The sequence below is a fragment of the Blennius ocellaris genome, assembly GCF_963422515.1.
Source record: "Blennius ocellaris genome assembly, chromosome: 10".
In the NCBI taxonomy this organism is placed as follows: Eukaryota; Metazoa; Chordata; class Actinopteri; order Blenniiformes; family Blenniidae; genus Blennius; species Blennius ocellaris.
This window is the reverse complement of record NC_137659.1, coordinates 22,247,347-22,260,184: the sequence shown is the minus strand read 5'-3', so window position 1 is coordinate 22,260,184 and position 12,838 is coordinate 22,247,347. Positions and strand designations below refer to the sequence as shown.

The following is a 12,838-nucleotide window of genomic DNA, read 5'->3' as shown; positions in this document are numbered from 1 at the left end:
CAGTCAATCAAGTGAAAAAAGTTTGTCTTTAATTTTTTTCTCTGCTATAATGAGTTTAGAATTTTCACAAAAAATAAACCAATGAAACCTTTTGAAGGAAATTTTGTATTTTTTTTTTCAAGTCATGAATTTCATGGTGGGGTGTCAGTCAATCTGTGGTGCCTGTGCTTATCCGGCCCACCCAGAGCTCCCCCCTGCAGTAGATGTGATGAGGACAAGAGGCTCAGATCATGAACTTCCTGTTCCAACGTCAGAGATCCTGACGGATCACAGTGTGACTTGAACCAGACCAAATTTTAGGATTTATTATATTGGAAAGGTTTCAGCTGAACCATAAGATAGAGACTGTATCAGTCTCCCTGGTCGTCTGGAGTCGTCAGATGGTGTTCAGTTACATGTGTGATGTCGTCTTTGATGTGATATGTGAAGGGTTGCAACCTAACAAGTTAGTAAAGCAAAGATTAGCATGCAGACCCTGGGTCTGTGCGCGGCAGAGCTAACGTTGGTTTAGGTTGATAACTCCTCCTATAGCATCATCAATAGAACTCAATCACAACTAATTTATTTATTTAACAGTTAGCATCTCCATGCTAACTCTGGTTGGCTGCGTTCTGCAGGCTGGGAAGAAGATGAAGCTGAAGCTGGTGATTCAGGAGAGTCTTTGCAGCATCCTGGTTGTTCCCTTTTCTACCTGAAGAGCAGGTCGCTGGGTCTGTGATGCTTTTCCTGCTTGTTGAGGGAAAAGCACAAAAAGGTTCTGTGAGCCGTCGTTTCCCAGGTCTCGTCCTGGAGAAACTAGTTAGTCTTCCCTTCCAACCAATCAGTGTGGAGCTGCAAGGCCATGGGGGGTCAGCCTTCCCTGGGAGGGAATGGGGAGGATTTGCATGCATGGCGGCTGCAGTGTTTTTCTGTGGTCTGGAGAGTTCCCAACAAATGTGATAACCTGAACAGATGAACAGTAAACCACCAGATTACCAGAATTACAGTTTTAAATTGTTGAACAATGTTCTTTTCTTTTGAAAACTGGTGAAGTATATTTTCTTATACCTTCTCATATATGTTTTATTTCTTATTTTGCTATCATGCTGCTCTTCTTTGTAGTATGCAGGCCGGCTCCAAAGAATCCGGACAGAGTCAAAGGTCAATGTTAGGTCATATCATCTTCTGTTTGGACTTCTGCAGGCTAGGAGATGTCCTAAGTGAGACCACAGATGCTAGGTCATCAGTGATGTTTATTGTCATGAACTAATTAGCTGCATGTGTTGCTGACCATATAAGCGACGGAGCTTCCTTTGTGTGTCAGAGTTGCATATTGGAAGTCGCTTCTCTCACCCTGTCATGTCATCAGCTTTTGATTTTTTTTGGATGTCATCCTTTTCGATATTAAAACATTTTAACCAAACGAAGAAGCATCGTTGAAGACTGTTTTATCTCCAGCTTCCATCCTGCACTGAAGTTTCCTTCAGATTTTGGCGTCACGAACACAGCGGTCTGCGAGGAACGGCACGAGGGGAGACGGTGGCTGGAGCTGCGCTGCAGACTTTGACTGACGGCTCGCTGGAGCGATGTGAGTAACTTTGCTGCACGGCTGCAGACTCTTCTCTCCACTGATCTTTGCAACCTGAACCTGTTTACAGCTGGATGGAGAGCTTATAGAATGCTTCGTTTGAAATTGGGTTAACTGAAAGTGCAGGGTTGTTTTCTAAATTAGCTGCAGTGGTAGTTTAATGAGCAGATTTACAAGTCACGGTTAAGTGTGTTAATTACGCGGGTTTATGCAGGGACGTCTTTACTGCATTCATAACTAGTTAGTCACGAGTTTTAACATGCTCCGTGAACGTAATCTGTCTGGTAGGAATTGATGAAGATGAAATGAATTGAGAAATGGAATGGTGCGCACATATCGATGAAATTGATGAAATAGAGGAAATAGATGAAATAGATGAAATAGATGAAATAGATGAAATTGATGAAATTGATGAAATAGAGGAAATAGATCAAATAAAGGAAATGGATGAATAAGATGTACACCAGTGTAAAAATGAAATGGTGGGAAGCCGCGTGGATTTGATTGAAGCCCTCTGTATGAGGCCACGTTAGAAAGTGGGCCACAAACCCTGAGAGTTCTTTAGGAGGACCTCAGGTCTGTTCTTTTTAGATGATTCTCTGAGATAGGACATTAAATGGGACTGGAGGTGTAGGATAATACGTTCATTTGCAAAAGATGCCCTGTAATTTAGATGGAGTAGTTACGGTAACAATCAAATGTACAGCAAATTACTATATTGAGAATGATTCTAGAATTCTAATTAATTATGAACATGCAAAGACAATGATGGGTTTAGATAAGGTTAGGGTTAAGAGAGCCCTGCCCTCGTCTATTATTGGTGTACAAACTACAAGCGAGAGTATGTTTTATCAGTGGATGAAATACTGGACAGGTAACCACACGCTCTTGTGTGACCTGTTACAATGCGAAGAGGAAGCCTCGTGTGTATCCTCTACCAGGGTTTGATGCACATGCATGTGTGACGGTTTCAGAGTGTTTTGCCTACTGTACATTAATCATGGCAGCGGGAAACCACGGTTGGTCACGTACCCATGGAGTATGTTCCACACCCTTGAAGGATGAAGTGGATATTTGGATTCCTCCCATAGTTGAGAGAGCCGAGGATACCGTGTTTCCCTTTTGTATAGCTAAAGATCCAAGCATTCTCCATGCGTTGTATGGCAATGGAACGGATGATAGGATTAGCTGTGAAGAGAAGGTGATTGAGGTACAGATGTCAGGTCCTACACTCATTAATGAGACGAGTAGTGCTGTTAGAGTTTGTAATACAACCAATAGGTCAAAATTACAATGTGAGCAGGTAGCACGGGAAAGAACTTATATAAATGTAATGAATGGATCACAACTGATAGCGCAGCATTTGATTCCCGCCCTGTGGCGCGGCATGCGCCCACTAGCTGATATTTTCTGGTTATGTGAGAGCGATATGCAATTGAGAACCAGTTTGGCATTGGAATGGACAGACTTATGCACTCCAGCTATGCTAACAGGTCAGGTGACAGTGCTGGGTGTACCATCATCTGAGCCAGATAGGGTAAAACGAGATACAGACGCAGCCTGGGAAGAAGATGGACGAGTATATATAGCTGCTAATCAGGAGCCGCATGGTGTTCCCGGTGAACACAAAGCAATAGGGGAAGATTGGATTATTAGCGGTCAAGTAGCTGGTGTTATACCAATCTGGGGAACGGTGATAAATGCACAATACATAGCAAGAAATAGTAGATGGATAAATAATCTATGGTATAAAAAACAAAGATTCATAAATTGGACTATTAGTGCAGTAGAGTAGACAATTGCATGCTACATCTCTTATGGCATTGCAGAATAGGTTTATGATTGACCCAGTTTTAGCAGGTGATCAGGGAGTGTGTGACTACGTTGGTGAAGAGTGTTGTTTGGTGATTCCCATGCACACAGGGGATGATGGTAATCTGACAAGGGCATTACAGAAATTGAAGGAGATACGTGACAAACATGTAGCAGACTCAAACTGGAACACCAGAATGACGTCTCTACAAGATTGGCTTGGTGACCTGTCATGGACAAGAGTTTTTCAGATCACAGACATGATATTGGGAGTCTTTTTTCTTATTGTGCTGATATTGTTGTGTTGTGTGTTTCCACTGATGAAGCTGTTAATTAGTCGAATGACAAAAGTAGTGACAGGACAGTTTCCTCTACAAATACGTAATGAGATTGACTTCACCATGGCAATGAAAGAAGATGATCAAGCACAGATGTCTCTGCTACAGATGACTGACGCTACTCATGACAAAGATGATGGAGTGTTGGATGGTGAATTGGTGGAGATATATCCATTTTAGATGATGGTTCTTGTTATCACTTAGAGATTTTTTATATATGACTTTGTTATGTAGAAGCCCCTCCCTATAGTGTGTTGTATCAAAGGGGGGTGGATGGATAATATTGGATGTTTTTGCTTAGTTTCATATTAGGTGATTTGTTGATGTTTTGATTTCGTATCTACATACTTTGTTTTGCAAGGATACTGGTTGTTGTTTTCTTTTTCTTCTGCCTCAGGACGAGAATGGGGTTCCTCTACTTTTGGGGTTAGATGTGAGATCCTGACGCTCTGAGGACATTCGGACGCTCAAACATGGACAATGGAGCAGATCGGAGGACGCTGAACAAAGGACACTGTTCAGGCCCAAGTCGTCATCATACTGGGGTCGATGCCACTGAAGAGGCTCCAGTGGAGCTTCTCCCACGTTCCTTCACACGATGCATTCTGTTTCTTAGTTTGATTCTTGCAGATCTTTAGCTTTGATGATATTGATGCTGTAGTGGTTTCATTAAATCATGTTATTCATGTTCATGTTTATGTTCATGTTGATGTATGTTTACCCATTATGTCGCCTTTATGGGAAAATACACCCACTGTTGAGTGAATGCATAGGAACCTCAGTGGTTTTGTTTTGTTTCAGTAATCAGGGATGTCGGGGGCTAGGCAGGGACAGATCCACAGGGAGGTCCGATGGGTCGACTAGCCGACGTGTGGATACCTGTTGATTTTGTTTTCTGGGGTTTCCATAAGTGTTTGCTTGACGTATGTGTGGTTCTATGCTTCTGTCTTTGTGATGTTCTTCATTTACTGAGGCAGGGTGCATTAGGCGGCACCGGCAGAGGAGTCGTGGGACTGGTTTTCCTGTACGTTGATGAATAGTCTATTTGGACTTGTTTCTGCCAACAGGTTTTTGCCTCCCATACCCCTACCTTTACAGTGGTTGTGCAGTTGCATGACAATGAACTCTGTTGTGGTTATGTTATCAATTGTTCTGTTCTTATGCATGATATCCGTTCCTTCGTTAAGCAAGGCTCATCAGCTTTGAAGGGGGGATAATATGAAGTATATTTTCTTATACCTTCTCATATATGTTTTATTTCTTATTTTGCTATCATGCTGCTCTTCTTTGTAGTATGCAGGCCGGCTCCAAAGAATCCGGACAGAATCTAAGGTCAGGTCAAATGTTAGATCATATCATCTTCTGTTTGGACTTCTGCAGGCTAGGAGATGTCCTAAGTGAGACCACAGATGCTAGGGCATCAGTGATGTTTATTGTCGTGAACTAATTAGCTGCATGTGTTGCTGACCATATAAGCGACGGAGTTTCCTTTGTGTGTCGGAGTTGCATATTGGAAGTCGCTTCTCTCACCCTGTCATGTCATCAGCTTTTGTTTTTTTTTGGATGTCATTCTATTCGATATTAAACATTTTTAACCAAACGAAGAAGCGTCGTTGAAGCCTGTTTTATCTCCAGCTTCCATCCTGCACTGAAGTTTCCTTCACTGGCTTTTTATGTGTCGTTCTGATGTGGACTCTGTGTCTTGTCATTGTTTTCTTTATGAGAGACTCATGAGCAGCGATGTTGAACTGAATTCCTGAAACATATCTATTCCTCCAGGTTGCTAGTTATTGCGTCTCTCTGTGGACTGGTGAATCTCTAAAGCCCTTCAGGTAGATAGGAAACATTGCATAGTTTTTTTTCTCTCACACTCTTTCTCCTGGGAGTTTTCTTACTTATTTCCAGACCATTGAATGTTTTACAGATTTTCAATATTTTGGTATGTAGTATTAGTTTAAGCCATTATGGTCTTTCTTAGATCTAAATGTAGATTAGATCACATTTAATGACAAAGTATTGCAGGAAACTCTGTGTAGTTTGAAACAAATCTTCCTTAGAGCAAAACAAACCACAGCAGTGATGGAGTGGGGCTCCCCCTAGTGGAGTATTGTCTTTGCTCCAAAGGTTTTAGTACACAGTTGTACTGTTTCCTGTCACTGTGGGCCGCAGAGCACAGTAGTACACAGCAGAGTCAGTCACTGCAGCAGAGGAGATCTCCAGAGGAACTGATTTCTCTTTGAGCTCAGCACCAAATCTTTCTTCAGGGAACCCTGCAGCATTCTCCACTGTTGTTGAGTAAACCTTTAACATGAACTTTGGAAAACTGTTTACTTCTTGTTTGTACCAGAACAATGTTGGAAATTGATCACTTGTCTCAAAAGTACATTTCAGTTTAACTCTGGTTCCTTCAGTAGCAATAACGTCTCCTGGTGGCTGCATCACTTTGTCTTCTCCTTTACACTCTGGAGAAGAAGAGAACATAAAGAGAAAGAAATTAACTAACAGATGATTGATTGAAGTGAAAGAATCAGGTGCTTCAAACGTTTTCTATTACACAGAGTTTATACTTTGTTCTCACTCCTCAATGTCACAGAGAAATCAAATGTGTTTCTACAAGGAAACAAACAGCAGCAGAAATGAAGGACAGTGATTTTCTGGATCCTGAACATTCAAAGTTCTTCATGTAGAGCTCAGTAATGTGTTCAAGTGTTTGAAGAGGAAACATGTAGAGTGTTGTATCTTACCAAAGAAAAGAGCAGCAAGAAGAATCCACAGCCAATGTTCCATGTGTCCAACAAGGTTTCAATCAACAGGAGAAAGTAGCTGATGTTCAACACTCAGTGTGACAATAGTTGTCTTCACAGCAGCACTTCTTATTGACACAATGGTTGAACACAGTGCAGAAGTAGTGCAGCACCTACTTCATCATGTGACCCTCTAGTGCTTCATTTTAAAAGTAGAAATGTGGTTTCTGTTTCAGGATCACTGATGGTTTGTGATCTAACATGTGACTGTAAAAGTTTCCTTCTCTTCACTTTTTCAGCAGCTCAGCTCCTCCCTCAACCTCTGATTGGCTCAGTATGTTTACAATTTGTTATCGTCAACAAGTTTTACCTTCATGAAAGTATCACAATGCTTTCTGGACTTGGAGATAAAAAGAAATAAAAATACTCAATTAAGTGTTTGAAAGTTAAAAACAACCCAGAAAGAACAATCCAGCCTTGAATTGTAAAACAAGGTGGAGGAACCATCATGCTGTGAAGCTGCTTCACCATGTCACACTGCAAACACTGACTGCACCAGGAGAATGATGAAATCCAAAGTTCATCAATCTCATTGATTAAACTGCTTTTCAGGGGTGAATTTAAAGTATGTGGGTGTACTGAAGATATTCTAAACATTGATGAAGAGGATGGTAGCAGCAGTTTAAACAGGGAGTTCATCGTCTTTACAGGTTGTTTTTGTTATTGATTTTGCTTTAACAACATTTCTGATGCTCTCTGCTCTTTTCCATGATGAACAAACAACATTTTGATTCAGTCTTTATTTATACATTTAGATCAAATAACTCAAGACAAACCTCCTCTGCAGTGAGGAAGAAGATACTTGTTTGATACCTTCATCATTGTTGTGTCATGAGGGGGATTTTTCCACTATTGACCTCTGAAAGGAGCCGCAGCAGAAAAGATCATATTGTTGTTGTGACTTGAACAATCTCACTCTGCATCAAAACAAAGTTTAACAGAGAGTGAGGCCCTCTAGTGGATGTAGTGGAGTATTGCATTGTCTTTGCTCCAAAGGTTTGAGTACACAGTTGTACTGTTTCCTGTCACTGTGGGCTGCAGAGCACAGTAGTACACAGCAGAGTCACACAGCTCAACATTCTGGATGTTCAGAGGAACTGATCTTAAGCTGGAATTCAGTGTAGAGGAATATCTCTCTTCATCCTCTGTTTTCCCCTGACCGATCTTAAAGCGGCTCAGGATGAATTTGAGGTTTTTGTTTCCATCTTGTTTGTACCAGAAGAGATAATGATTTGAAGAACTGCTGTTATACAGACAGTCAAGAGTCACTGTGTGTCCTTCATCAACAGTCACTTCTCCTCTTGGTTGTTGCACGTTGTCTGTTTGTGCTCTGCATCCTGTAAAACAGCAACAAACAGTGTGAGTGTGCTGGTAAAGAATCATGTCAATGTTGGATTGAGAGGAAAGAAACACAGTTGTGTTCATACCAAGGCACATAGCAGCCAGCAGCACTGAGATGAACAGAGGCCTCATATCTGCAGTGATGAGGAACTGTGAGCTCCAGCAAGTAGAAAGAAGGCTGTGATCTCTCTGTTTAGTCTTCATCAACACTGAGTTGGTGGATTAGAAGGAGGAGCCTGATCACAGTGACAGGACTCATTCACAGCTCTGTGTTCTTCCTCCTGATCCTCACTTTACACTCAACACACATTTCTGCTGCTCAGAGTAGCACAGGCACTCTTGTGGGAGACAAACTCCAGCAGCTGAATCCCAGAACAGCTGACACTGCCTCCTGGTATCTTCTCATCACAGGTGACCACCATCATGAGACTCTACCAGTTTAGACGAGTCACTGAGATCAATCCAGGACTGGACAGATTACAGTCGCTTGCTAGAGGATTGATACCAACTGGACTTTTACACGTTTTGTCACATTACAACCACAAATGTAAATTTATTTATTGGGATTTTATGTGATAGAAAAACACAATATGCTGAACTATTGTGAAGTGGAAGGAGGTTTTTCATCTCAACCCCTCAAAAAAAAAAGTCAATACTTTGTAGAGCCACCTTTAGTAGCAAGTCTTCTGCGGTTCGTCTCTACGTCTCTATCGTTGTAAAGAATGGTGTCCATCAGCAGAGGCTTTGTTTGTTAAACATTTGAATGTGTTCATTGGTCAGAGTGGCTCTACACCTCAGCAAAATCTTGTTTGAAAGCTTTGCTGCTTCCATTCTGCAAATTTATGACAAAAAATGACTTTTTTGTGTATTTTATTCAGGAGCTTTCTTACTGTTTCCAACAGAATTAGAAACATTGATTTCATGAAACATGAAATGCTGAAAGTGTTTGTGTGGTGTTGAGTTAAGCACTTTGTATTTGTCCAAACTGATGATACATATGAAGCTCAGATCTCATTTTATAAACAATTAACGTAGAAAAACTGGAAATTGTAATTCTTGTGGCCACTGTGTGTCATGAGTGAATGAATGAATGAATGAATGAATGAATGAATGGTTTATTTCAGTTACAGTTTCAGTATAAGTGCAGTTGATGAATTTTTTTGCAGTTCATGGTACAAGTTCACACACCTGTGATTTTTCACTGTTTCCACAATAAACTTGTAACCGAAATGGGTATCGGCTGAAGCCAAGGCTTATTTTAGCCTCTCCCTTAAAAACCCGTGCGGTAACCCCAGACACCAGTGATGCAAAAAATATAATAAAATGTTTAAAAAGCAACTGGAGAAAGAAAAAAAAAATAATAATAAAAAAAAAAATAGCAGTCGTAGTACGGGAGAAAAAATTAATCTGGAACATAACAGAAGTAGAACATGAGAAAAAACCCAACCAAACAAAAAGAAGTAACAGAAATTATTGTTCATTGTAACCATTAATTATTTTTCTTTTTACTGTTTTTTGAAGCAGAACAGTGATTTGCACAGTTTTAAGTTGTCACTGAGACGTTCCATAAACCTGCTCCCAGAATAGAAACACATCTGTATTTCACGTTGGTTCTCACGCCACCTTTTTCAAATATACACAGTCCTCTTAAGTTGTAGTTATTTTCTCTTAATTTAAAAAGATTTTGAATAGCTGTGGGAAGACTTTTATTCTTTATTCGAAATAGTATTTCTAATGTTTTTAAATATACTATATCTTTAAATTTTAATGTGCAAGAGGCTATAAATAGTTTATTAGTATTTGATCTATCGGAAGCTTTGTTTATTATTCTAATAATTCTTTTCTGGAGTTTAATGATAGGGTCTATATGTGTTCTATATGTGTTTCCCCATACCTCAACACAGTATGTCATATATGGCATAATAAGTGAGAAATACAATATTCGCAAACATTTATCATTCAGAAAGTCACTTGTTTTATAAATAATACCAATAGTTTTAGATAATTTATTTTTCATATATTCTATGTGTGGCTTCCAACTAAGTTTATCACCTAGCATGACCCCCAGGAATTTGGTCTCATGTACTTTTTCAATTTGTACTCCATTTAGAATTAATTGAATGTTGCAGTTTGTCCGAGTCCCACCTAATACTATAAATTTTGTTTTATTTTCATTTAACGATAACTTATTAATATCAAACCATTCTTTTAATGAGATCATCTCTATTTCTACTGTTGTCAACAGTTCTTTAATATCTGGTCCTGAGCAATATAAAGTTGTATCATCCGCAAATATTATGTATTTCAATTTATTAATTACTGTATAGATATCATTTAAATAAAGTATAAATAACTTAGGTCCTAATACAGAACCTTGTGGAATGCCACACGCCACTTTTTTATAAGTGGCGTGTTATTCATTTTTACATATTGATATCTTTTTTCTAAATAGCTTCTTATCCAATTTAGTGCAACACCTCTTCTGCCATAATGATCCAGTTTCTGCAGAAGTAAGGAGGTTAATTGTGTCAAATGCTTTGCTTAGATCAAGAAAAACCCCTACAGAGTATTGTTTATTGTCTACCGCTAAAGATATGTTTTCTACTAGTTCCATCACAGCCAGGGAAGTTGATCGATTTCTCCTCAACCCATATTGATGGTCACTCAATAACTCACATTTCTCCATGAAATCATCCAGTCTATTTACAAACAGTGTTTCCAGTATCTTTGAAAACTGAGGTAGCAAGGACACAGGTCTATAATTTCATATTATATGTTTGTCACCATTTTTATAGATTGGGACCACCTTAGCCATTTTCATCCTGTCAGGGAAAATACCATTTTAAATGATTTGTTGCATATGTAAGTAAATGGTTTAAGGACACAGTCCATTACTTCCTTTATAAGTGACATGTCAACGGTATTATCGTCTGTAGACGTTTTGTTTTTAAGCTTTCGGACCACTTCTAATATGTCACTCTCACAGACTCACCAAGGAACATTGAATTGGTACTGCTGAATGCAAAATCATAATTATGGTCTACATCCCTTATTTTCTTTGCTAAATTTGGGCCGACATTTACAAAAAAATAAGCATTTGCAATTTCTTGAGTGCTTTCAAAAACTGAATTATTGTTATCAAAGTATGTTGGGAAGTCAGTTTTACTAGATTTCTTTTTTATAATATCAATGAGAATTCTCCAGGTTCCCCTTATGTTTTTTGGTTTTTTATTAGCAATTTATCATAGTAGTCTTTTTTCTGTAATCTCATAATTGATGTCAGTTTGTTCTTATAGTTTTTGTACTTCTCCTCCTTATCCTTTGTTCTTTGTGTGAAAAATTCCCTTTAGAGCCTATTTTTCTTTTTACACGCTTTTTTAACCCTTCTGTGAAACATGGATTTTCCTTCTTTTTGGGATTTTGTTGAAGTTCTTTTAATGGGCAATGGCGAATCAAATGGAGCTTGTATGAAAACAAAGTCCAGCAGTGATGGAGTGGGGCTCCCTCTAGTGGAGAGTTGTGTCTTTGCTCCAAAGGTTTTAGTACACAGTTGTACTGTTTCCTGTCACTGTGGGCTGCAGAGCACAGTAGTACACAGCAGAGTCAGTCACTGCAGCAGAGGAGATCTCCAGAGGAACTGATTTCTCTTTGAGCTCAGCACCAAATCTTTCTTTAGGGAACCCTGCAGCATTCTCCACTGTTGTTGAGGCAACTTTCAGCATGAACTTTGGGTAACTATTCACTTCGTATTTGTACCAGAACAAATATGGGAATGTACCAGTAGTCTCAAAAGTACATTTCAGTTTAACTCTGTTTCCTTCAGTAGCAATAACGTCTCCTGGTGGCTGCATCACTTTGTCTTCTCCTTTACACTCTGGAGAAGAAGAGAACATTAAGAGAAAGAAATGAATTAATAGATGATTGATTGAAGGAGATGAGTCAGTAGCTTTGAAGAGTTCATAATAAATCATTTAGAGAAATCAAATGTGTTTCTACAAGGAAACAAACAGCAGCAGGAATGAAGGACAGTGATTTTCTGGATCCTGAACATTCAAAGTTCTTCATGTAGAGCTCAATAATGTGTTCAAGTGTTTGAAGAGGAAACATGTAGAGTTTTGTATCTTACCAAAGAAAAGAGCAGCAAGAAGAATCCACAGCCAATGTTCCATGTGTCCAACAAGGTTTCAATCAACAGGAGAAAGTAGCTGATGTTCAACACTCAGTGTGACAATAGTTGTCTTCACAGCAGCACTTCTTATTGACACAATGGTTGAACACAGTGCAGAAGTAGTGCAGCACCTACTTCATCATGTGACCCTCTAGTGCTTCATTTTAAAAGTAGAAATGTGGTTTCTGTTTCAGGATCACTGATGGTTTGTGATCTAACATGTGACTGTAAAAGTTTCCTTCTCTTCACTTTTTCAGCAGCTCAGCTCCTCCCTCAACCTCTGATTGGCTCAGTATGTTTACAATTTGTTATCGTCAACAAGTTTTACCTTCATGAAAGTATCACAATGCTTTCTGGACTTGGAGATAAAAAGAAATAAAAATACTCAATTAAGTGTTTGAAAGTTAAAAACAACCCAGAAAGAACAATCCAGCCTTGAATTGTAAAACAAGGTGGAGGAACCATCATGCTGTGAAGCTGCTTCACCATGTCACACTGCAAACACTGACTGCACCAGGAGAATGATGAAATCCAAAGTTCATCAATCTATTTAATTAAACTGCTTTTCAGGGGTGAATTTAAAGTATGTGGGTGTACTGAAGATATTCTAAACATTGATGAAGAGGATGGTAGCAGCAGTTTAAACAGGGAGTTCATCGTCTTTACAGGTTGTTTTGTTATTGATTTTGCTTTAACAACATTTCTGATGCTCTCTGCTCTTTTCCATGATGAACAAGCAACATTTTGATTCAGTCTTTATTTATACATTTAGATCAAATAACTCAAGACAAACCTCCTCTGCAGTGAG

General features: G+C 39.2%; 1 protein-coding gene across 1 annotated transcript; it reads right to left on the bottom strand.

Annotated features, from left to right (window-relative positions):
• Positions 1–4,514: 4,514 nt before the first annotated feature.
• LOC308135559 (T cell receptor alpha variable 3) lies at positions 4,515–12,031 on the bottom strand (the record flags this gene model as incomplete). Its single annotated transcript, XM_080503611.1, has 4 exons — positions 4,515–4,537; positions 7,568–7,858; positions 11,641–11,736; positions 11,989–12,031. The coding sequence occupies 4 exons, from the start codon at positions 12,029–12,031 to the stop codon at positions 4,515–4,517; spliced, it is 453 nt and encodes a 150-aa protein (XP_080359737.1).
• Positions 12,032–12,838: the final 807 nt, after the last annotated feature.